The 25,428-nt window shown below is 38.3% G+C and overlaps 1 protein-coding gene across 5 annotated transcripts in view; it reads left to right on the forward strand.

Moving 5' to 3' along the window:
• Positions 1 to 4,378: 4,378 nt before the first annotated feature.
• Positions 4,379 to 25,428, forward strand: part of CNNM2 (cyclin and CBS domain divalent metal cation transport mediator 2) — a 147,364-nt gene continuing 126,314 nt past the window's right edge. For 4 of the 5 annotated variants that reach the window (XR_012487044.1, XM_074295475.1, XM_074295477.1 and 1 more), the window contains exon 1: positions 4,387 to 6,124. Coding sequence is in view for 4 of the 5 variants with exons in the window: in XM_074295475.1 (XP_074151576.1) it covers positions 4,513 to 6,124 (1,612 nt within the window). In the remaining variant the exon portion in view is untranslated. Of the gene's footprint in view, positions 6,125 to 25,428 lie in introns of all 5 variants that reach the window. The other variant, XM_074295474.1, reaches the window with a different exon arrangement.

The following is a 25,428-nucleotide window of genomic DNA, read 5'->3' on the forward strand; positions in this document are numbered from 1 at the left end:
GGGAGAAGTTTTGTCAAAGAGTATGCTAGACTAAAAACAATGTAGCAACAGCACCAGATCTACATAAAGGTGGAAGAAAAAGGTAGCCACAGATCAAACAATAAGAGCTGCAGAAACAGGCCTGTACACACAAGGTCTGTTTGCTCAGCTCCAGCCTCCCCCCAAAAGATGCTCTGTTCTCCCACCTGGCAAAGCAGGGGGAAGGTTAGAGACGTTAAGGCTTATCAATGTGGCTGCAGAAAAGCATCCCATGAACTGAAGGAGGTCTGAAGACTAAGGAAGCTTTCCTTCTTATTTATGTACAGTCAGGATGCCACTGGTTTGTGAAAAGTCCAGGAAGGGTCAAGAGAAAGCAGGAAATGAGAGAGTAAAAAATAGACTGGAAAATCCTATTGGAAAGGTAAATGGTACTGCTGTTTTCTTTCTGCTCCTGGCCTTGAAGGATGTGCATTCCTGCTAACGTCACCATATGTGTTTAAACAAACACTCTGCCAGTCCTGAGAAATCTTTTGGTTTCCCAGAGGGCGGATGTGATTCAGGGGAGGGCAAGGTAGCTTCTGAAGGGAGAGCTACTGGATCCCGGTATTTACCTAGCTCCTGTTTTCCTTCTGGAGATCAGCCAGGGTTTGGCCTGGGTATAAAATTTGACTCTGCAAGGGTTTTGAATAGCTTTAATATTAAGCAATTTTCTTAAGTTGAAATGCTTCCCAATAAAGGCTGGGGTTTATGTTGAAAACAAAAATCCATAGATTATATTGTCATATCTATGTTTTACATGCTACTAAAAATTCCAGACTAAATATATATATAATTTTCATAATCCTGGTATTCTCACAGTTCCTCCTGACAAATTCTGGAATTTGTAGACTTTTCCAATTAGCCTTTGCAGACCTGAGAATCACAGAAGTCATAGTTTCATATTTTTATCTTGACTTGTTGTTGTGAATTATTTCAGTTAGTGAGAATTATGTGTGTAAGAGGCTTTTGATAGGAATGCCTGATTTCACTAACATTAAATGGGCATATTTAAAAGGTCACACAGAGCCTCAAAAGGGGATGGGAGTAATGAAGGAAAGGAAAGGGGGAACCCCATTTCTCAGCACATAGATAGTAAGATAATCCCACGAGGCGCAGTGTTCCCTGTAATTGAATTTACAGGCCCGAAAACCTAGATTTATAAATAAAATATTTTAGAAATTTGGAAGTAAAGTTAGAAAGACACCAGGGCCAGAGGTGGCTGCTGGGCGGGCAGGAACCCTTACATGGTTGGAACGATACCATGTGTTGGTGGGGAGGGCTCCTGCAAAGAGGGAGTTCCGCTTGGCTCTTTTAATACCTAAAAGATGATGGGCGGTACCCCTAAGTTCTTGGTGGGCTTTTCAGTTAGCTCAGATCAGGTGAGGGCTGGGGGAAGCTGAGCTGATAGTGGGGCTGGGCCCTGATATTCAGAAGGATGCTTTTGACCAGGATTTGTGAATCAAGGTCAGCCATGGGGTTGGGCAGTCAGAGAGGAATCTTAAAGGGACCTCAACCCCCATCAGGAGGAAAGGAAACAAGAGTTTGTCCTACTAATGTTCTAAGCATTGTGCTAAGTGCTTCTTAAGTGTTATGTATGTTCTATGCTATATTCTAAGTACTATGCTAAGCACTTTATATATGTTACCTTATTTGAAACAGAACAAGGAGTACCTTTGGAAAGAGCATTAAGTAATTATGGGACTAAAGGACACTGAATCCAGAAACCTGCTTAGGGCTTGGTGTTCTCTGTCGGTCTCTGTCTCCTCCTGTCTTTATTAAATAGCACTAATATTAAGGACATACTTGAACTTATTGACCAGGTAAAGGGATCCTGAGGCCAGAAGGATCCCCAGAAGAATCACAGAGTCACAGGATGGGGCTTCCAGAAATATTCTATTTCAACATTTAATACTATATCTCCATCAGAGAAATCCTTTCCATTGGAGGAACAGACTTAAGTTTAGGTACTAAGTGAACCCACTTAAGTTCAGTTAGACTAAGGAAGCGAATTAAAGTCATATGCCTTTAGTAAGTATAAAAATCCTTTTATTCTTCTAAGAAATACTATTTACATTTCAGAGGAACTGCAATTTTTTATTTTTCAGCTAACAAAAGGTTAGTGCGACCTTTCTGATATTTTTTTGTTTGCAGATTTCCACATTTCCAGCTATACCATAGCTGGAACTGAGCTTTTTACTGAGCAGTTTCACTGGGGTTTTACAGAACTGTAGTATATGATCTCATTTGAATCTCACAACAGCCATGTGACATGGGTGTTTATTAGCAGCCTATTTTACACATAAGGAAACTGGGACCGGGAGAATTTCAGGGATTTGCCCCATTGTCTTGGGAGTGGCAAATATCTGGGGTGGGACAGGCTAATTCTTCATTGGATCTCATTAATCCAAAAATCCTATCTATGGCCCTATTTCTGGTCATTTTTCATTTAACTACTTACCTTATCCTCAAAACACCTTAGCTTTTTTTTTTTTTTTTTAACTGACCTATCTTAATTCACTATTTCAGGGAAAGAGGACAGGTTAAGTCATGTTTGCCAGTCACATTTTCTCCTTTTGACCTTTGATTTTTAACTACAAATTCAAGGGATGAAGGAATGTGTGTAGGCAGACAACTAGGTTGGGATGAGGAAAAATTAATGGTAACCACATGTTGTCATATGTTGAAGCCGCTAAATATGACTGACACTTCTCCAACTTTGACGTTTCATTTCCCTGCAACACGAGCGATCCAAAAGTATAAAAAGTATGCGTGTGTTTTTAAGGACAGCTCACTCTAAGGTTTCCAGATCACTCCCTGAAGGGCCTTCTTTTAACTTGAGGCCATTTATTGATTACCCGGAAATATAAAGCTGACTTCTAAAAGCCTCGTGGGACATAAAGTGCACGTATTACCCCCTTGGACGGATGAGGAAACAAAGGGTCATTTACCTGCTGAAGGTCACGCGGGACGGAAGGAGAGGCCCATCGTCCCTATTTTGACCCTCCCCGGGTTCAGCCTGAGTCTCAGGTGCGGAATCACAAATTCGTCCCGTACACATTTAAAGGCGTCGCTGTCTGGATCTGGCCTTAATTTCCAGGCTTGCGATCCACTTGACTCTCCTCCTCTCATGGTAAACTCCAGGCCTCTCCCACCTCTGGGATTTAGCGCTAACACCTGGGCTCTCCCTCAATTCCCCCCTGGCTTTCTTCAAAGCTTAGTACTTGAAGTATTAATACTTTGATCCCTGTTTTATTTAATAAACCAACTTATTACTAGATTATAATTTGATGATAAATTAAAATTTAATTTGTTAATAAAAAACTAATTTAAGTGGTTTTATCAATTAATGCTTGATATTAAAAGGCCCCCTACACAAGGCTTCTCCTGCTCTTCCCAGGGAATCCTTCCAAGGCTCCCTTCCCGCCTCCCCCGACTTTATACTTTGTATATATTTTATACACGTAGATACAAAGTAGAGAGGAGCGTTTGCAGCTGGCAGAGAAAACAGCTTAGCTAATCTGCAGGACGCCTTCGCTGACGGCAGGCGGTGCTGCGGTTCTAGAAGCCGCCCGAGGGCGCCTTCTCAATGCCAACCCGCTTCTACCACCGGCAGGCACTTGAAAACACGTGTCTTTGGGAAGAGCCGCCGGCCAGCTGCTCTTCCCCCGTTTCCAGCACGCTGCTGCTCATTCCCTTGCATGATCCAGATGCTTCTTAGCTTCACGCGCGCTTCCACCCTCTCCAAACTGGCTTCTCTAACCCTGCAGAGACCTTCTGCCAACGGTGCTAGATCAGGGCTCAGCTCACGCAGCGCCCGCACTAAATCCCGCAGACCAAACGATGAAATGAGAAGCGGCCAATATATGTATTTGCTCGAGCGAAGCGCAAAATACCACGCGGCGGGGCAGAGTTCCGAATCTGACACTGCACCTGCAAAAAAGCACGAGCCTCGGTCTACTATCAAGTTCCTGAAGGAGAGTGCCCGGCTGGCGGGATGCTCGAATTTCATTGGCTAGGCCTCGGGCGGCCCCACCTTTTTCCGTCAATTTCGGATCTCTTATTGGTTTATGGGTTCCTGCTGGCCACACCTCCTCCCCTCACACATACACAAGAGTCACGCGCCTTGCAGTTGGAAACTTGGCGTGGTGAGGGGGCCGGGGTAAAGATCGCCCCACCCCATTATCTTGCTATTGGTCCATGGGGCAGCCGGTGGCCACGCCTTCATTCCAGCCCCCTAACTGAGAGGGCGAGTGCTCGCTCCTGACTGGTTGGTCTACCTGTTCTTCAAGTTGGTGCCTGACCGCTCCCGCCTCCTCCCCCTCCCCACTCAGGCTAGAGGTCCAGTATTTGGCTCCGGCAGTGTCAGTGTCAGCAAGGGAAGGGGGCAGTGAAGTGCCGGGGGAGGACTCCCGGTGGCAGCCCAGCTGAGGTGCCGGTGCCTGCGCCTCGGGCAGCCAGAGAGAAGGATGAAGCCGCAGCCGGAGCAGCCCCCTTATGATTGGCTGTGGCGGTTGTAAGCCCGGAGTAAAGATGGCGGGCGGGCCGGTGGCCGCCGCACTGCCCACTTGGAAGATGGCGGCGCGCCGCAGCCCCAGTGCCCACGGCCGGGAGGTCCTGCGGGTGGTGGCAGGGCTGCTGCTGGTGATGAGCTGCTGCTGCGGCGGGGGCAGCTGCGCGGGGGTCGGCGAGGCGGAGGAGACGGTGATCATCGGGTTGAGGCTGGAAGACACGAACGACGTGTCGTTTATGGAAGGGGGGGCGCTGCGGGTGAGCGAGCGGACCCGGGTCAAGTTGCGGGTCTACGGGCAGAACATCAACAACGAGACCTGGTCTCGCATCGCTTTCACTGAGCACGAGCGGCGGCGGCAGGGCCATGGGGAAAGGGGAGCCGGGGGCCCCCTGCAGCCCGAGCCGGAGAGCGGCCCCCAGCGCTGCGGCATCCGCACCTCGGACATCATCATCCTGCCCCACATCGTCCTCAATCGCCGCACGTCGGGCATCATCGAGATCGAAATCAAGCCTCTGCGCAAGACGGAGAAGAGCAAATCCTACTACCTGTGCACGTCGCTCTCCACGCCGCCCGTGGCGGCCGGCGGCCCCGGCTCAGCGGGCAGCGCCGTGGGGGGCAAAAGCGGCCGCGGCGTGGCCGGACTCCCTCCGCCCCCGTGGGCAGAGACCACCTGGATCTACCACGATGGCGAGGACACGAAGATGATCGTGGGGGAGGAGAAGAAGTTCTTGTTACCTTTCTGGCTGCAGGTGATCTTCATCTCGCTCTTGCTCTGCCTCTCGGGGATGTTCAGCGGCCTCAACCTGGGACTGATGGCGCTGGACCCCATGGAGCTGCGCATCGTGCAGAACTGCGGCACCGAAAAGGAGAAGAATTACGCCAAGCGCATCGAGCCGGTGCGCAGGCAGGGCAACTACCTGCTGTGCTCCCTGCTGCTGGGCAACGTGCTGGTCAACACTACCCTCACCATCCTGCTGGACGACATCGCGGGCTCCGGCCTGGTGGCCGTGGTGGTTTCCACCATCGGCATAGTCATCTTTGGGGAGATAGTGCCTCAGGCCATCTGCTCCCGGCACGGCCTGGCGGTGGGCGCCAACACCATCTTCCTCACCAAGTTTTTCATGATGATGACCTTTCCTGCCTCCTACCCGGTCAGCAAGTTGCTGGACTGCGTCCTGGGCCAGGAGATCGGCACAGTCTACAACCGCGAGAAACTGCTGGAGATGCTTCGCGTCACCGACCCCTACAACGACCTCGTCAAGGAGGAGCTCAACATCATCCAAGGGGCGCTGGAGCTCCGCACCAAAACGGTGGAGGACGTGATGACTCCGCTGCGAGACTGCTTCATGATCACCGGAGAGGCGATCCTGGATTTCAACACGATGTCGGAGATCATGGAGAGCGGCTACACTCGCATCCCGGTCTTCGAAGGGGAGCGCTCCAACATCGTGGACCTTCTCTTTGTCAAGGACTTGGCGTTCGTTGATCCCGATGACTCCACTCCCTTGAAAACCATCACGAAGTTTTACAATCACCCTTTGCATTTTGTTTTCAATGACACTAAGCTGGACGCCATGCTGGAAGAGTTTAAGAAAGGTGGGCGAATTTGGTACCTCTTCTTGGTTTGCTTCTTCCCTGCTCCTCCCCTCCTTTCCCTTATTTTCTCCTCCCCTATTCCCCTAAGGTGGTCAGTTGGCTGGAACTCTCCCTCCCTACCTTCTGCCTTTTTGCATAGCCGGGAGGATGGAGGGAGGGGTTTGTACATGTGAAAGGACTGGCCCAGTCTTCCGAGCTTGTCCTTTAAAATGGACGGGGCTTAAACCCGTAGTTTCACCCTTTGAGGCAGTCTCAAAGGAGCAAGTGCCGGGAGTTTGGTGTTCATAGATGCTTCTGCTGCCCTGCTTTGGTTTTGAATGGGGAAGCAAGATTGGGGCGATTTAAGCGTGCTGAAGATGTTGACTTGTAGTTGCAGATTCCCTTGTCTAGTATTTTTAAAATAGCTCTTAGGGACTTAGTTCAACCATTTCCCAAACCCTCATCTTTCCAGTGTTTGGAAAATGCCATTTCTTGTGCTCCATTTCATGGTTGCGTTAAGCCCTTAGGGCAAAACAGGCTGGCTACACGGTACTTGGTTTTCCCTTTTCTAGTCTACCAGTGGGGGAAGGGAGAGAGGGAGGTGATCTGAGTGCCACTGAAAAATTGAGCCGCCTAGATGTGACCTGCTTCAGCGAGAGAAGAGCTTTTTAGAACCAGGTTAGTTATTAGCATGCAATTTGGGAAGACCAAAGTTAACCTTTCACCAAGGTTATATCTTTGCTTAACTTTCTTGTCAATTTGTTTTTACATTTACAGGAAACAACCAATAGAATTTCCAAAGCCAAATATGGGTCCTGCACAAAGTTTGACCTTTAACCTGCTGCATCCCTTTATTAATAGTTGTTTATTTAGGTCTTAGTAATTCTGACCTAATAAGTTTTCTTTTTAACCTTGACTAAGTTACATTCAGGTGAAATATGTTAGCAATTGCTGGGATCCAAGGTTGTTTGTAGGAAAGAGTAGCCTATATAGACTGATTTCCTCATAGTATTTGTCTTGTGTGTTTTTATCATACAAGGATTTGGTAGCCAGAATCTTTTCTTATAAAGGTAGGAGCATATACTAGGTTTAAAATAATTTTTTTAAAAAAGCCATTTAATTTATCTTCTAGTAGAGTGTTTTGAAAACAAACATGCTTGGTTGATGAAAATAATCTAAGGACATCTAAGGACCTTTTCATAACTGGGTTTTAGCAACTTTTTTTTTTTTTTTTTTTAAATTCTGGGAGATGTCTTTTTGATTTCTGACAGCCTTCTAACTGAAAAAGTCCACGATAACAAGTGACTTCTTAGTTGTGAGAATGAGAAATATTGATCCATTTGTATATTCCTCAATTCCATTTTCCAGGATGAATTAGAAATAACAAAAAATTGAATATTTGAGTGATTAATAATCACAATCATTTAAGATTTATGTTTTCCCTACAATAATCCTATGGGATAACTAATGAATTTTTGCACAAATCAGGCTTCTATGGATTAGCCTTATTATAGTCTTATACTTTACCTTCTCTCTAAACCCATCTTCCCTAATTCTGTATGTGGTACCACCAATCTCTCTTTCTCCCCTGTTTGTGACCTTGGTGTCACCTTTAACTCTTTCCTCTCCCTCAATTCACACTCATTTAATTACCAACTTCCACTGATTCTACCTCCGAAAAATTTCTCGTGTTCCTCCATCACACTATTTCCATTAACAACAGTCTGGAACAGGCCTTCTTTAGTACCTACTATTTGTTATATTGCCTCTTCACGGGTCTTTTCCTCTCTGATCCATTTTTATTTTGATTTTTTGGTAATTGTGCAAGAAGACTCTTTCTTATATTTAGTCATGTCACTTCTCTACTCATAAATCTTTGGTCACTACCTAATACCTACTCAGTACAATTCAAATTCCTTTGTCATTCCCTAGTTTCATCCCTCTTCTTTCATTTCAGTCAAACAAAACAAAATCTGTGTCTCCCCCCACCCCATTAACCACCCTGAATTCTCCCGAGTTCTCAATGCCAGGAATGCCTTTCTTTCCCCCCTTTTCCTTAGTTGAATTCTTGCCATCCTTCAAACTCAGCTCAAATGGCATTTCCTCTGCAGTTTTCTTTGAGCCTCTCAATACTCTCAGACTTCACTTAGCACATTGTTTTGCAACTCTTTAACACACCATGCAATATTGTATATTATAGTCCATTTTTGTTGTCTTAGCTTTCTCTTAGTAAGTTCCACATGGGCAGCTACTAAATCTTAACCAAACTACATTCTATCATAGTTTTAACAGCATCTGCTTCACAAATATTTGTTCACTGAATGAATGAATGTCCACATGAATATAGCAGAAAGAAATCTAGTTTGGTAGTTTAATTAAAAAAGATGGATCGATCAACAAATTCTCAGACAGTTTACTCGCCACATTAATAGGCAGTCAGTCATGTCAACAATTCAATCCTTAGTGTGTATTGTATTAAATGCTGTGGATACAGAGGCCTCTTCTTTCATTACTCCTCAATTAACTAAAATATATTTACCTCTTTTTTACCTAACAGTCAGGCACAATGATTTTAACACAAAAAAATTTCTGAAACTACTCCTAAATACTTTACTGTCTTTCTATTTCAAAATAATGAACATGATGATCTTTTTTATAAAATTCCTTTTTCACCATTTACTTCAGTCTGGCTAAATCTTCATTTTGGTCTCTCTGCCTTAGGTACCTTATCCCCACCTCAGCTTATAAATCTTGATTCTTTAATCCTGACCCCACTCAAAAAAATTTTTTGAGTGATTTTGTCTTCTTTTCTTGAGAAACTTGTTTCCTTATTTCCCATCTTCATTCAAAGAAAACATTTTGAAATGTTTTAATAGCAAATGGAATTAGAAATATACATGGTGTTCAGTGCTTGCCTGAAAATCAGCATGATGGTTAGGGGGTGGGAGGGTGGGGGGGAGGGTGACACAAAATAATGGCTTAGACTCTAAAAGTGGTATATTGTCATTGGATTTTTGTTTGTATTTTAGGATCATGAAAGCATTTGAACTTAAATTTTTTAATCAAGCTATAATGAGAAATTGAAGTATTCTTTCAAGATTGTGATTGCAAATGTTGATTTTTAAGTCCTAATTCCTTTTTAGGAAGATGCTTTAACTATCTATCATTAAACTAAGATTTGATTTTTCCATCTTGTCTTTTGAATTCTCTTTCAAGCTTGCGCCTTTAATAGTTCAAGTGTCTTCAGTTTCAAAACCTTAAGTATAAATTGCAAAGATTTCACTTGATTTTCCTCTCTTTTGATCCTTAGTAATTCTGGATATATTGTAAGCTGGTACTAGTATCTGTATAAGAATTTTCATCTTCTGGGATTTGAGGATGATAGTATTGGGAAAGCATATTTATCATTAATATTTACCAAACCAATTTTCCACATGTAACATGTAATCCTTTTCCTTTCCTTGAATTCCTTAAGCAGGTTAGCTACATAATCCAAGTCTCCTGTGAAAAGTGACTATTTTATTTGAGAGAGAGAGTGAGGGTGGGTGGGATTTCTGCATTAAAGATTTTGTGTAATAGTGAGGCATCTGTATTATCCTTTAGTGTGGAGAGAATAGAAAAGTTCAGTAAGATGAATAGCATTGAAAGAGTATCTCTAGAGGTATGTGTAGAGTATGTGTTTCTCTTCTATACTTAAGCATATATCAATTGGTGTTCCTTTTGTTTTTTCTTCGTTGATTTTAGCATGTGTAATCCTAAATCTAAGGTGTTCCTTTTCTAGTTCTTATATGAAGGAGCAACAAAAATTTGTCTTGAAATGTTGTTATATTAATATCTGGATTTTAATGGCTCAGAGTTTTTTCAGATCCATACTTGTCATGAGCTCTCAGTTCCTTAACTCCTGCTGTTATGATGCTGGACACATTAAATTTTAATCATCGTTTTTGTAGCCTTTATAAAAATCCATTTCTAATGAACAATTCCTGATGATCCTACCCCATGCATCTCATTTTTGTGGTAATAGATCTAAATAAAAGTATGATATATGTAAATTCTTTGGTGAGATTATAGGAATCTTGCAAAATTCTTTGGAGGAAAGCAATGCTGTGTGGGAGAAAGGAAAACTCAGCAAAAATGGACAAAATCATAGCTTAACTGAAGGATCTCTCTGACTTACTTGACAAAGTCCTTCTCTACAGATAGATAGAGACCATGAATGGAACCTGAAGAATTAGTAATCCATCATTTCTTTAGTAATTAGTAATCCATTTTAGTTTTGTAGCTGTTACATTGTAGTAGCCTAGTGCCCCCTGGGTTATTGTACTAGGGCATTAGCCAGGCTCTTGTATTCTTTCTTCCTGGCTTCCTCCTTCTTGCCTCTGCTGAGATCAGGTGGACAAAAATGATTTGATACAGATATCTAGATAATGATGTTCTTTGAGAAAATAGAAATAAATATGTATTGTGTACTAAGTATGTGATTATCTATCCTACATCATAACAAGTCTTTCCATATTATCATATTGAGGTTTTAATATTTAATAACTCAATAAAGTGTTTTACTCAATAAAGTGTTAGCTTGAGAGCTACATGTATGTTGATTGGAATTTAGAATGTCTTCTTTTTTTTTTTTTTTTTTTTTAATAGACTCCTGAAGTTATGAAGCATAACTTGGTCAGGTTTGTTCTGAGAATTGCATGTGTTATTATTAGAATGAGTCTTCAGAGCACATAGGCACCCAAACTTGGCCAACCTCCTCTGGTAAGGATGAGAGAATTGGGCACATTGAATCTTGATTATCATTTTTGAACATCGTTTTCTTTCTTTCTTTCGTAGCTGTTACATTGTAGTAGCCTAGTGCCCCCTGGGTTATTGTACTAGGGCATTAGCCAGGCTCTTGTATTCTTTCTTCCTGGCTTCCTCCTTCTTGCCTCTGCTGAGATCAGATGGACAAAAATGATTTGATACAGATATCTAGATAATGATGTTCTTTGAGAAAATAGAAACAAATATGTATTGTGTACTAAGTATGTGATTATCTATCCTACATCATAACAAGTCTTTCCATATTATCATATTGAGGTTTTAATATTTAATAACTCAATAAAGTGTTTTACTCAATAAAGTGTTAGCTTGAGAGCTACATGTATGTTGATTGGATTTTAGAATGTTTTCTTTTTTTTTTTTTTTTTAATAGACTCCTGAAGTTATGAAACATAACTTGGTCAGGTTTGTTCTGAGGATTGCATGTGTTATTATTAGAATGAGTCTTCAGAGCACATAGGCACCCAAACTTGGCCAACCTCTTCTGGTAAGGATGAGAGAATTGGGCACATTGAATCTTGATTATCATTTTTGAACATCGTTTTCTTTCTTTCTTTCTTTCTTTCTTTCTTTCTTTCTTTCTTTCTTTCTTTCTTTCTTTCTTTCTTTCTTTCTTTCTTTCTTTCTTTCTTTCTTTCTTTCTTTCTTTCTTTCTCTTTCTTTCTCTTTCTTTCTTTCTTTCTTTCTCTTTCTTTCTTTCTTTCTTTCTTTCTTTCTTTCTTTCTTTCTTTCTTTCTTTCTTTCTTTCTTTCTTTCTTTCTTTCTTTCTTTCTTTCTTTCTTTCTTTCTTTCTTTCTTTCTTTCTTTCTTTCTTTCTTTCCTTTTTCCTTTTTTCTTTTTTTATAGTTTTCATTTACCAGATATATGCATGGGTAATTTTTACAGCATTGACAATTGCCAAATCTTTTGTTCCAACTTTTCCCCTCCTCCCCCCCCAAATGGCAGGTTAACCAATACATGTTAAACATGTCAAAATATAAATCAAACACAATACATGTATACATGTCCAAACAGTTGTTGAACATCATTTTCTAATGAACAATTCTTTAGGACCCTGACCCTTGCATCTAGGTTTGTAATAACTGGCCTAAATAAGAAAATGATCTCTCTGATCTGTGTAGAGAATACATAAGATATAGCTATGCATAGATATATAGATAAGCACTGAAATGGGAAGGGGTATTGTGGATTTACAGAATTGGGAATGGATCAGAGGTCATTTAGTCGGGATCCCCCTCTCCATTGTAGAGGTTAGAAAATGAAACCCAGAAAGGTGGATTAACATAGCTAACAGATTAGGTGATTAGCATATTAACCTAGCTAGTTAATAGAAGAATTAGAGCTATAACCCAGGTTTCTTGGTTGTTAGTTAAAGACATTAATCAAACATACAAAAGAAAGAATAAAACTTTTCACATATCCTTTTGCATTTAACAAAGATAGAAATAATATTTTTTAACAGCTATCCACCCAGATTTTCTTTTCCAAGTCTGTCTCATTTGCACCCTCTCAAGTTTTGTTTTCTTCCTTTTATGTAATAGCAGTCATTGTATAAAGCCAGCTATGATTCTGCAGGGTTCCCTTTGCATCACTTCATGAAGGTCTTTTGGAGGTCATAATATTCAATTGTAGAAATATAGCTTACTTTATTCAGTCCTTCTTCAGTTGATTGGACATATTAGATTTCCATTTTTTACTTTTAGAAGTAAAACATCTATGAATATGTCTAGATATATTCATAGCCATTTTATTTTCACAGGAATTTTTTTTTCCTTTTTATACTTTTTTATGATAAATCTTAGATTGGAATGGCTAGGTAAGGCTTTCCACTGTAGCCTTTCTATTTAAAACTTATTATGGTTATTGGAAAAGGAAAGCCAATGTTTAGATTTATAGGCAGTTTTGTTTCAACCTGTAACTTTGCTGCTAACAATTTTATGAACTATTTCATATTTCTATCAGTATTGTTACCATAAATAATAAGCCCCAAATTACCAAGATAAAACTGGGAGTATACTTGGGGTGAAGGGCTGGTGATATGGGGACTACTTGGTGCCAAGGGTGGTTAAATATTGGACATTGTTTATATTGTAATAGACCTGATTGCAAATATTAACTTTTCTCGGGGCTCCTTTCCAATTTATTTACTCTTTTGGTTGTTTCCTTGTTGAGGAAGAACACACGTTATGCTCAGTTTAAGGCAGTGAAGACTGAATTGGGGTAGTAGGTTGAAATTTCATTGGCTCTTTCGATTTCTGTTTGTATTCTAAAGCTGTAAGATTCTTCTTGGAACTCTGGACAAACTAGTTGGATTTTACATTCTCACTGATGAGTACATTTGCTTTTTGTGTTGCGGTTCATTTCTTCAAATATCTCTTTTATCATACTTATAACAAGAGTCTGTCTCTTGTGAGGTAGAATTCCTCTTGGACTTTAAAAGGTTGGAACTTGGTTAGATTAAAAGGTCTGAACAGAGGTCAATTCGGGAAAGAAATTACCTTATTGGCCAACTTGGTGATTAACTCAGTATGATCTAGACTAGGCAGAGACATGTCTTATTCTGTTTCCTTCAATACTTTCATGAATTAAATACAGTTTGGCTCCTGTTTATCTTACAATACTGTCATCAGGATGACTGAAAGACTTTCCAGGCTAATCCCAATTATTTAGTAAATTTAATCTCAATTTAAAATATCATTTACAAGAAATAATACAATAGACTCTAATTAGCCAGTGGAATGTTTCATCATGTAGAACAATTCTTGGACAGCCTACACATTTTTGAGCAAGCAGCTATACTGACTAGGCAGTTGAGAGCCACAATGCTTTGTTTATAAGTAGTTCTTTTCCTTAGATTTCATATTCCAGTAAGATTTATTAAACTTCAGGTATAGAGATACCATTTATTAACCTTAATATCTGAGTGTGTATAACCAGATTTAGATATTCAAAGGAACATTTTTGGTTGATTTTAGGGTTTTAGGGTTATGTCTTTTTCTCATCATTTTTTTAAAAATAGAAGAGAGATTTAAGAGAGAAGAAAGATCAACATTTTTTCTTTGCACATTAGATATACATCATAAAGCTGACAAAGTCTTTGTTTTTACTTTTGGTTTCAAATTAATCCAGTGCAATATACTACAACATATTTAATATGTATGGGAATGCCTGCCATCTAGGGGAGGGGCTAGAGGGAAGGAGGGGAAAATTCGGAACAGAAGGGAGTGCAAGGGATAATGTTGTAAAAAATTACCCATGCATATGTACTGTCAAAATAAAAAAGTTATAATGATAAAATTAATTTAATAAGTAAATAAATAAATAAACAAACAAACAAACAAATAAAAGTCAGATCTAAACAACTGGGGGAAAAAAAATCCAGTGCTTATCCAAGCTGCAATAAGTCACATTTCTTAGGGCCAAGTATAAACACTGGTGTAATCTGTCTTCCCCAGTTTTGTTGCTGGATATAGATGCCTTCCTTTTTGGTGTTTTTTCTCTCCTTGCTCACTATTGCCACTCTTTTCAAGGTTTAGGAATATCAATCTGGAGTCTTCCCTGGTCCTAGTGGTTTTTGATGTCTTTCTGAAGTTATATAGTTAAAAAGACCAGTGTGGGCCATTTGTGCTTATAATTTTTATAGAACTTGAAATCCTAGAACTCAAACCATGGTCATTCTCTAAGTGACTGAATGTTCGGTTTATTGCTTCATAAAATGTTGTAGGCCCCAAGTTCTTTCCCAGCCTATTTTTAGAAGAAGAAAGAAATTGTCCCGAAGAAGTTATATGCTCAATTTCAGAATAAAGTGGAATGTATTTGTGTTCTTTTTCTTTTTTAAATTAAGAAAAAAAAGGGTATCCTATTTTGATCATTTCCCCCCATTTATTCATCAAATACTTTGTGCAGTACTTTTGCTGGGTGCTGAGAGCTTCCTTAGAAGCCTATGACATTGATTCTGGCCATGCTTAAAAGCTTCTGGGGCTTTTTTGGCTTGTTGCCCCACTTTTTTTTTTTTTTTTTTAATTAAAGGTGAAGTGATAGTGAGACAAAAATAGTATGTAGAAGAGGCTGTGAGTCTATTGCCATGGGGGAAGACCTCTAATCTTTGCCCTGGATACCTCAGGAATTATATTAAAAAAGAGTACAAAATTTCTTTGTAAATAAAACAAATCCATGGTCTATATGTCCATCTCCATTATTAAGGCCTAGAGATTGGCATATTTCTTCTTTAAGCAGTTGTATTTTATTTATAGTTAAGAATTTTTGGACTACAAATTGTTACTCTATTTCTTCTCCCCCCTTCATTTTGTTAAGACATTGGGGTTGTTTTGAAATATAAGAGGTTACATGCTTTTAATTTAGAGTATTACATGCTTTTAATTTAAGAGTATTCACCATTGAGAAAATTCACCTTAACTGTTTTCTGATATACTTTCTTTTTAAATTTTTTTCCACTTAATAATATTTTATTTTTTCTAATTATATTCATTTTTATAAGATTTTGAGTTCCAAATCTCTACCTCTTCCTTTCTCCACTACCCCTCTCCAAGAGAAGCAAATAGTCTGATATAGGTTATACATGTACAATCATGTTAAACATATTTTCCCATTAGTTATGTTGTGAAAGAAAAATCAGAACAAAAGGGAAAAGCTACAAGAACGAAAAAACAAAAACAAAATGAAAATAGGAACCTTCAATTTGTATTCAGACTCCATATTTCTTTCTCTGAATATGGATGCATTTTCTATTATGAGTCTTTTGGAATTGGTTTGGATTATTGTATAGTTGAGAAGAGATAAGTCTATCATAGTTGACGGTGTTACTATTACTATGTACTATGTTCTCCTGGTTCTCCTCAGCATCAGTTCATAAAAGTCTTTTCAGGTTTTTCTGAAATCTGCCTGCTCATTATTTCTTATAGCACAATAGTATTTCATTATATTTATATACCACAATTTATTCAGTCATTCCCCAATTGATGGGGATCCCTCAATTTCTAATTCTTTACCATCACAAAAAAAGCTGCTATAAATGTGGGTGTACACGTGGGTCTTTTCTTCCTTTTTATGATCTCTTTGGGATAGGTATTTCTGAATCAAAGAGCATGCACAATTTTTATAGCACTTTGGGCATAGCTGTAAATTGTTCTCCAGAATGGTTGGATCAATTCACAACAAAACTTTCAGATAATGGATAAAGTTGCATCCTTCCAAATTATGGAGGGACCAAGGATATTACAGTCAGTCAGCATGAAAACTATTAAATTCTGGTGGTCAGAAACAACTACACCCAGAGAAGGAACACTGGGAAGTGAATGTAAATTGTTAGCACTACTGTCTATCTACCCAGGTTACTTATACCTTCGGAATCTAATACTTAACGTGCAACAAGAAAATTGGATTTACAAACATATATTGTATCTAGGTTATACTGTAACACATGTAAAATGTATGGGATTGCCTGTCATCTAGGGGAGGGAATAGAGGGAGGGAGGGAAAATTTGGAAAATGAATACAAGGGATAATGTTATAAAAAAATTACTCATGCATATATACTGTCAAAAAATTTTATAATTATAAAATTTTAAAAAATAAAATAAACTATAAAAAAAAAAAAAGAAAGAAAACTGTAAAATTCTGACTACCTGAGGTACTGGCAGTTTGAAAGTAATTTGATTGTTTGCTAGCTAGTTATTCTCTGGAGCATTTTTGCTCCAACTAAAGAGTTATAGGTAAGGAGATTAGCATAGAAGAGATGGCCTTATATAGATATCCGGCTTATTAATACTTGTTTCAGGCATGTACTGCCCATGATTTTATTTGTGTCAGTTAGGAGTTATTTAAAGAAATACTATCTTAGTTCATATTCTAAATGTGTCACTTTCAGAAAAGTTCCCTGGAGAATCAGTCTTCAGGTAAGGTCCCAGGAAGAGGAATAGATTGAATGAAGATGAAGGCTTTTGCACTAGTTTGTGGAGGAAAGATGAAGTTTATTGCTGTCTTATTGTTTTGTTAGTGAACAAAGACTCAGTTTTATTTATTTGCTTGTCTTCAGTTGCTGACTCATTCATGTGTTTTTTCAGGCTGATTATTCCTATTTATCTCAGTATGATAGTTTTTCAGTTCATCTAGCATAAGTTTGGGGATGTATGAATAAACTGGATATATTTGAAAAATTTGTAGTCCTGAAAGTGCAGTTCCCAAATTTATTTTTTATTTTTTTAATACTTTAGTTTTTAAATTCATTTTATAATTATAACTTTTTCTTGACAGTACATATGCATAGGTAATTTTTTTTACAACATTATCCCTTGCATTCACTTCTGTTCCGAATTTTCCTCTCCTTCCCTCCACCCCTCCCTAAGATAGCAGGTAGTCTTATACATGTTAAATATGTTATAGTATATCCTAGGTACAATATATGTGTGCAGAACAGAATTTCTTATTGCACAGGAAGAATTGGATTCAGAAGGTAAAAAATAACTTGGGAGAAAAAAAAACAAAAATGCAAACTTTTTACACTCATTTCCCAGTGTTCCTTCTCTGGGTGTAGCTGATTCTGTCCATCATTGATCAATTGGAACTGAGTTAGATCTTCTCTTTGTTGAAGATATCCACTTCCATCACACTACATCCTCATACAGTATTGTTGTTGAAGTATATAATGATCTCCTGGTTCTGCTCATTTCACTCAGTATCAGTTCATGTAAGTCTCTCCAAACCTCTCTGTATTCATCCTGCTGGTCATTTCTTACAGAGCAATAATATTCCATAACATTCATATACCATAATTTACCCATCCATTCTCCAGTTGATGGGCATCCATTCATCTTCCAGTTTGTAGCCACTACAAAAAGGGCTGCCACAAACATTTTGGCACATACAGGTCCCTTTCCCTTCTTTAGTATTTCTTTGGGATATAAGCCCAGTAGTAGCGCTGCTGCATCAAAGGGTATGCACAGTTTGATAACTTTTTGGCATAATTCCAGATTGCTCTCCAGAATGGTTGGATTCTTTCACAACTCTACCAACAATGTATCAGTGTCCCAGTTTTCCCACAGCCCCTCCAACATTCATTATTATTTTTTCCTGTCATCTTAACCAATCTGACAGGTGTATAGTGGTATCTCAGAGTTGTCTTAATTTGCATTTCTCTGATTACTAGTGATTTGGAACACTCTTTCATATGAGTGGAAATAGTTTCAATTTCATCATCTGAAAATTGTTTGTTCATATCCTTTGACCATATTTCAATTGGAGAATGGCTTGATTTCTTATAATAGAGTCAGTTCTCTGTATATTTTGGAAATGAGGCCTTTATGTAAAAATATTTTCCCAGTTTGTTACTTCCCTTCTAATCTTGTTTGCATTAGTTTTGTTTGTACAAAAGCTTTTTAATTTGATGTAATCAAAATTTTCTATTTTGTGATCAATAATCTCTAGTTCTCCTTTGGTCATAAATTCCTTCCTCCTCCACAAGTCTGAGAGGTAAACTATCCTATGTTCCTCTAATTTATTTATGATCTCGTTTTTTATGCCTAAATCATGGACCCATTGTTTCCAAATTAAAAAAAAAAATGAACTTGGAAGTCATCGATGAACATGACAAATATCAATAAACAACAAAGTTCCGATATTAAGGACAAAAAAGGACTTGTATATGAAACTAGGAACATCTATTATATGCAACTTTTGTTTTAAAAAATATGTGTGTGTATTTTTCTTTTCTTTTCTTTTTTTTGCTGAGGCAATTGGGGTTAAGTGACTTCCCAGGGCCACACAGCTAGGGAGTGTTAAGTGTATGAGGGCAGATTTGAACTCAAATCTTCCTGTCTTCAGGGCTGGTGCTCTATCCACTGGGCCACCTAGTTGCCCCAGTGTGTATATATATATTTTAAAACAGGGTAGCATGGACACTTGGTGTTTACTATTAAAAGAAGCTACTTAACTTTGACCAAGAATTGTTGTTTAATTGTTAATTTGGGTATTGTTTATGCAAATACAGAGCTAGCATGAATAATTTTCTTCAGCTTAAAGGTCAGAAACAGTTATAGAGAAGGTGGGATTCGAGAGCCCTAACCAGCAGGTTTATATTATTGTGGCAGACATGTCTGCAGGAAAATTTTTTTCCTATTTCCCTAGGAAATGAAGAGCACTTCCAAGAGGATTTCCAAGGTCACTGTTTTGTTTGGGGTTCTACAATCATGTTCCTGTCCCCGATGCCATCTGAAAAATGATGGGTTTAGATTAAATGACCTTTCTAGCTCTAAATATGTGATCCTGTGTTTCTACTGTGTAATTATTTTCTGTATCCTATTACATCACACATTTTAGTACTGTCTTCTTGGATGTAATAATCGCTGACATATGGTTCTAAAGAACTTTATGTATATCATTTCATTTGATTCCTGTAGCAATCCTGTAATGTAAATAGTGTAGGAATTACTTTCCTAACTTTGCAAATAAAGAAACTGAGGCTTCAGTAAAATAAATAATGTGATTGGAATTCAAATAGGGACCACTAAATTTTGTTTTCATTTAACTCTTCATTTGTGCTTTTCCTATTGTTACCTCCATTGTTAGCTTGTCATGGGCAGGATTCATACATATCCCTTCATTCTGCAATGTGAAGCTTGGAACACCATTTTCTGCCTGAGAAATTCCTGGTCATTCTTTAAGGTCTCACTGAAGTCCCATTTTCTTCATGCATTTTTTCCTTGATGGTTCTACATGTAGTAGATTGATTGCAGTAATCTCTCCTTCCCCTTTCCCCTTTAAAAAATGTTTTTAAATGTACTTAGAATGTAAAGGGCTGAAACTCTGAATAGGTACACTGGAATCAGACAACCGAGCACTTAAGGCTAATTACCTATTGGACAATACTCTATTAGCATATACTTGGAAAAATGGCCCTTTTCACTATTTGGTGCTGGCTCCATCTTTTGGTATATACAGATAATTGTAGGAGGGATTAGGGAGTGGAGTAAGATAAACCAGAGTCACTTTGGAGGAGGTCAACGAGAAGGGAGGTTGGTGGCGAGCCTTGTGGAGGTTTGTCTGTCCCCTTCACTTTTCCCCCTAAAGACCAAGGACTTTTGCTTATCTTGACTCCGGGTGATTCTGAGGCCTCCAGGGAATTAACCCAGACTTCATATGAGAATGACAAGATTTTAGGGTTAAAAGGAATTTTAGAGACCATCTTCATTTTACATGAGAAACAGGAACAGAGACTTCTCTGAGGTCACAAAATTCACGGCATTTCAGTTCTATAGACTCCTAATAGTCTTTCGATTATACTATGTTTCATCTCATTCTCTGTATTACTAACATGTTAGCCTATTTTTTTTTTAACTGTTACCTTTCTATGTAAACCATGTTTCTTCCAATTGAATTGCAAATTCCTTGAAAATGAAAAAGAGACTACTTTTTTGTAGTCTTTGGGTTGTACACAATGCCTTTCTTGCTTTCATGGATTCATTCTCCAATATTTATTGAATACTTCTTAGATATAGCAGAATCAGAACAAGCCATTGTCATTATCCTGGGCATAGTTTATTGTTATGTCCTTCTCACATTGAAAACTAGGCTGTCTATTACTCTTTGAGTAACTACAGGTTTTGAGCCTGCATTATCACATGTGGAACCTGATGTATCACAAAATAAATACTTAAGCACCATGGAAAGTGAATCCAAGTATTTTTCCTCCCAGGCGGCCTCTCTGCCTTGCCTGCCTTGCCTGCCTTGCCTTTACCTGCAGTTCTGGCTTTGATTTGCAGAGCTTTGTGTTTGGTATCTTAGAGGATACAAAGATGTGTAAAGTCAAAGCATACAAATAAAATGGAAAGACATAGACACCGCTGGAAAATAAGGTGCATATTTGATCTCCTCTGACACATGCTTTAATTGACTCTATAATGATTTTATAACTTTCTGGGTTTAAAAAAACTCTCAAGGATTTAGTTTTATAGTGACCTAAAGCCATGAATAAATTTGGTCAAGTGAATGTAACTGGGGAAAATATTACTAAAATTTAAAAAGTAGGGCAACATATACAAAATGCTTTGCAAAACTGAATGTACTATGTAAATATGAGCTGTTATTATCATCATCTTTATAATTATGAATCTTGCCATAGGTTCAGTAAATGTCATTTTGATAAACAAATATCATCTAACAAGGCCATAATCCATTAGGTTAATAAACTAGTGATCTAGGAATAGATTTCTACACACAGGTATTACCTACAAGTCTGTGGAATAGTTGTTTGACTAAGCTGAGGTGGGGCTGAACCTTCATTGCTAAACAAACACTGACCATTTGAGTCCTTACTTAGCTTTATGTGCTGCGATTTCCTGCTGTTCCAGCGTACTGTACAGATGTTATCAGGCAGAAAGAATCTGGAAAAAGACCAGTGATTTCATGTGGTGGGAAAAGTATTGGGTGTATGTTTTTTTAAAGGTAAAGAAATGAAGTTGGATATAAAGATAAAGTTGGTGGAAATATTAGCTATATTGATTTAGGAATTGCTACCTCTGCTGTGGGAATATGTTAATTATATCATTACAGCAGTGTTCACAATAGTTTGGGCATTTACATACTGCAACTTGATTTTTGAGCATAAACTTGTTATATCATTAGTATGGGATCTTAGTATTATATTAGCAATTTTTTCCCTTTAAGTGCATGATTTAAAAAATACTTGCTACCATTCTTAAGTAGGTTTTATCACTTAAATGACTAATTTTTTTTATCCATCTGAATTTTTTTAAAAGGACCTCAGTAGGAAAAAAAAAGATTCACTTAATAGATATTTGCTTTTTCTCAATAGCCTTTATACTTATTTCATTAAATGAAGGGTACCTATAAATATTTTTCCTATTGTGTAATATAAAATAGTTTCATTTGATGTGATAGAGAACTGTTTTTTAATCTTTTCAGATCAAGAAATTTTGTGGACTTTGGGCACATCTATATGATAAAAGTTCAGGAGTCACAAAAGTAACTTCCCTATTTCTTTCAAAGGCACTACTTCTTTCCAGTCATCCAGGTTTGGAATCATTTCTCTCCTTCAAACCTGATACAAAGACCAAGTCTCGCTATCTCCATAATGCCTATTCTGGCTGTCCTCTTTTCTTCCATCACACAGCCTCTACCTAACTTTAGCCTTTGCCTCATCACTTATTACCTGGACTATTACAAAAGTCTCTTCATTGGTCCCTGCCTTAAATGTATTCCCTCTCTGATCCATCATCCACACAGCCACCAAATGGATATTCCAAAAGCACAGACCTGACCAAAATCTTAATGGCTTCCTGTTGCTTTTAGGATAAAACACAAACTTCCTTGTTTGGCATTTAAAGTCCTTCACAATCTAACTTGTATCTCTCTTTCCATTAGACTGTGGCTTTCTTGAAAGCAAGAACTGTCTTAATTTTTCTTTATATCTCTAGTGGTTAGCACTAACCTGGCACCTAAATAGAAGCTTAATAAATGCTGCCTGCCTGACAGGACTTGTTTTCACATTATTCCCTCTCATGCATGCTCATATACCAAACTGACCTAGTTGTTCTTCCCTGTAATAATCATCATGATCATAACGATAAAGCTTGCATTTAAATGGTACTTTAAGTTCTGCAAAGTGCTTTGTAATGTTGAATTATTTGATCCTCACAAAAATTTTGGGAGGTTGTTACCTTCATTTTATAGATGAAAGACTGAGACCCAGGGGGTGAAGTGACTTGCCTAAGATCATACAGCTAAGAGTGTCTGAGGCAGTCTTCCTGATTCTGAGCCCATCATAGCAAAGATTCCACTTGGTTGCCACAACATTCTGTGTCCTGTCCATAGGCCTTTGCACAAGCTTTCCCTGGTACCTGTCATGAGCACTCTCTCTTCTTTGAAATGATTTGGCATAATTTGGTATATCCTTAATATTTACTTAGTTGTGTGTGTATTCCCTAGTGAAATGTAAGCTTCTAGAAAGTCCAGGACTATTTTATTCTTGTGTTGATTTCCCTGGTACGATGCTCAGTGAAGAGTGCCCTTCATTTACTTTTTTGACACAATTAATTTTAGTTTCTTGGCTGCAGAGCCTTGAGTCCTGGACATTCAAGCACTGGGGAACATTCAGTTTTTGACCATTCAAGGGAATGAGAGTAATTCAACAGTTCTGGATCACAGCACTTCTGTCATATAGATAGAAATCTTGGGCTTACTGTAATAAAGGCAGTGGCTCAACATTTTATTAATTTTTATTAATTTTTTTGTTCTGTATTCACTAAACACAAGTATTTCCTTATTTACTGAAGAAGGGAAAAAGAGGATTATGTAGGAAACTATAAGTATATAATGAATAGCTTATATTTTTAAAAAAGAATATAATCTAGTATGTTTATTACAAAGTCTTTTTGCTGCTCATCTCTGTTTCCTTCTGTGCTTTTTAAAATTCTATAGGAAGCCTTTTTTTCCTTTTTTCCTTTTTTTCCTTTTTTCTTTTTTTGGAATTCCTATTACTAATCCCCTTCTTTCCAAATCCCTATGCCCCAATAAGAAAAATCTTCCTTTATAACAAATAATTGTGGTCAAAGAAAGCAACCATGCAGTGGTCAAGTCTGAAATTGTTTACTTCAATCTTCCCCTCTAGTCTCCTATCTCTTGGTAGTGGTATATATTAAATAATGGGGTAAATGTTTCTAACTGTGAGTCTAAAGGAGAACAAAATAGGACATTAGGATTGGATTGGATATTACAAAGGCTTTTCCTTGTTTTTAGGATAAGTAATTTCTCTGAGAGTTCTGAGCTAAAAAATATCTATTAACATCTCCCCAATTATGTCACTGTACTTAAAATGTAAAGTGAATTGAGATCCTATTGTAAAAATTACATGATAAATAATTGTTGTTTAAGATACATATGCACACATAATAATTCTTTATAATTATGATCATTTCTAGTTGCCTTTCAAATTGGAGAGATGCATGAGGCGGTGGAAGAAGTTTGTCTTGAAGTCAGAATATTTGTGTATGAATCCTGGCTCTAATGCTTACTAGCAATGTTCTTCTTAGCAAGTTAGTTTTTATTTCTCTGAGCTTCAGTGTTTTTGTTTTTAACCTCTAAAACATAGATAATAAAACCTGTAATAAGATCCCACTGGAGTCAGTAACCCCTTGCCACCCAGGTTCAATGAGGAGCATTTTTGCTAAAAATAATCATGCAGGGCAGTTTGGGCCCTCAAACAGTGCATTTCCTACCAGCAGACCAAGCAGGAACCATAAATCAAATAGCAAAGCATCTAATTGGGACAGAATAGCAAAGTAAATAATGAGAAATTCAATCCATAGAACCATTCTTTTTTTTTTTTTTTTTTTTTTTTTTCCTTTTCTTTTCTGAAGCTGGGGTTAAGTGACTTGCCTAGGGTCACACAGCTAGGAAGTGTTAAATGTCTGAGAGCAGATTGAACTCCCGTCCTCCTGAACAGGGCTAGTGCTGTATCAACTGTGCCACCTAGCTGCCCCCCCCTTTTTAAAATTTATTTATTTTTTTCATAGAACCATTCTTTATCCTTCTCTTCCATTCAAGGATTATAATCTCTCAGATTTGCCAGTAAAGAAGGGAGCAATCTCCCAGAAAACTCGGGTTCAAAGGTAGTTGAAGCTCTTCAGGATTACTTCTCTTGCACCTGGCTGTAGAAAACTGTTTTTGGTCCTTGTCAGCTCTTCTTCTCAGGGTCTCTAGTGGTTATTTGCTGAAGTTGTTCTGTACCACTGTATTGTCTTTGAATTTGCTGCTTTTACACAGAGTTGCTGTTACCATATAGCTGCTGGGGCTGGGGAGAGGCCCGTTCTCTTACATGCTTTCAAATTTAGTTTTATTAACTTTTCCCCTACCTTTTGGTTAGTCAAGCTTCCCCTTTATAGATGATATACAAAAAGTCTGCTGAGACTTTACTAACAAGATTATCCCTTGTCCTCAGCCTACCTCACTGAGTTGTGCTGAAGCTAGGGGCCTATCAACCCCTAGCAGGCTTGCACTATGCAAGTTACTTAGAAGTGTTCATAGGCTTTTAGGGGGAAATAGTAAACCTGGAAGGGTAGGGCCAGAGGGATCTAGAAACCTTTGCTCTATATTCCTATGTGTCTCCTTATGTATCTGTATATTGCCAATTCTCATGTGGCAATGCCAATAGATTTGTATCCAGCTCTTTTTTCTCTATTGAACTCCAACTCCCCATGGCTAACTGCCTACTCGACATATTCTCCTATATTTCTCAGTATGTCCAACTTATCATGTCCAAATAGAATTCAGTAGTTTCCTTTTCTAAACTCACTTCTCCATTTTCAATTTTTGTCAAGGGTACCAACTATTTTTCTGTGCACCCATATTTGTAGATGATCCTTTCCTGCCTTATCTTTTCTCAAATCTCTCCCCTTTTTTTCATTTTTAGGATAATCAGTATAGGCCAGGCTTTTATCATCTCTCATCTACACTATTGTAACAACTTC

This window comes from Sminthopsis crassicaudata, chromosome 2, assembly GCF_048593235.1.
Source record: "Sminthopsis crassicaudata isolate SCR6 chromosome 2, ASM4859323v1, whole genome shotgun sequence".
Classification (NCBI taxonomy): Eukaryota; Metazoa; Chordata; class Mammalia; order Dasyuromorphia; family Dasyuridae; genus Sminthopsis; species Sminthopsis crassicaudata.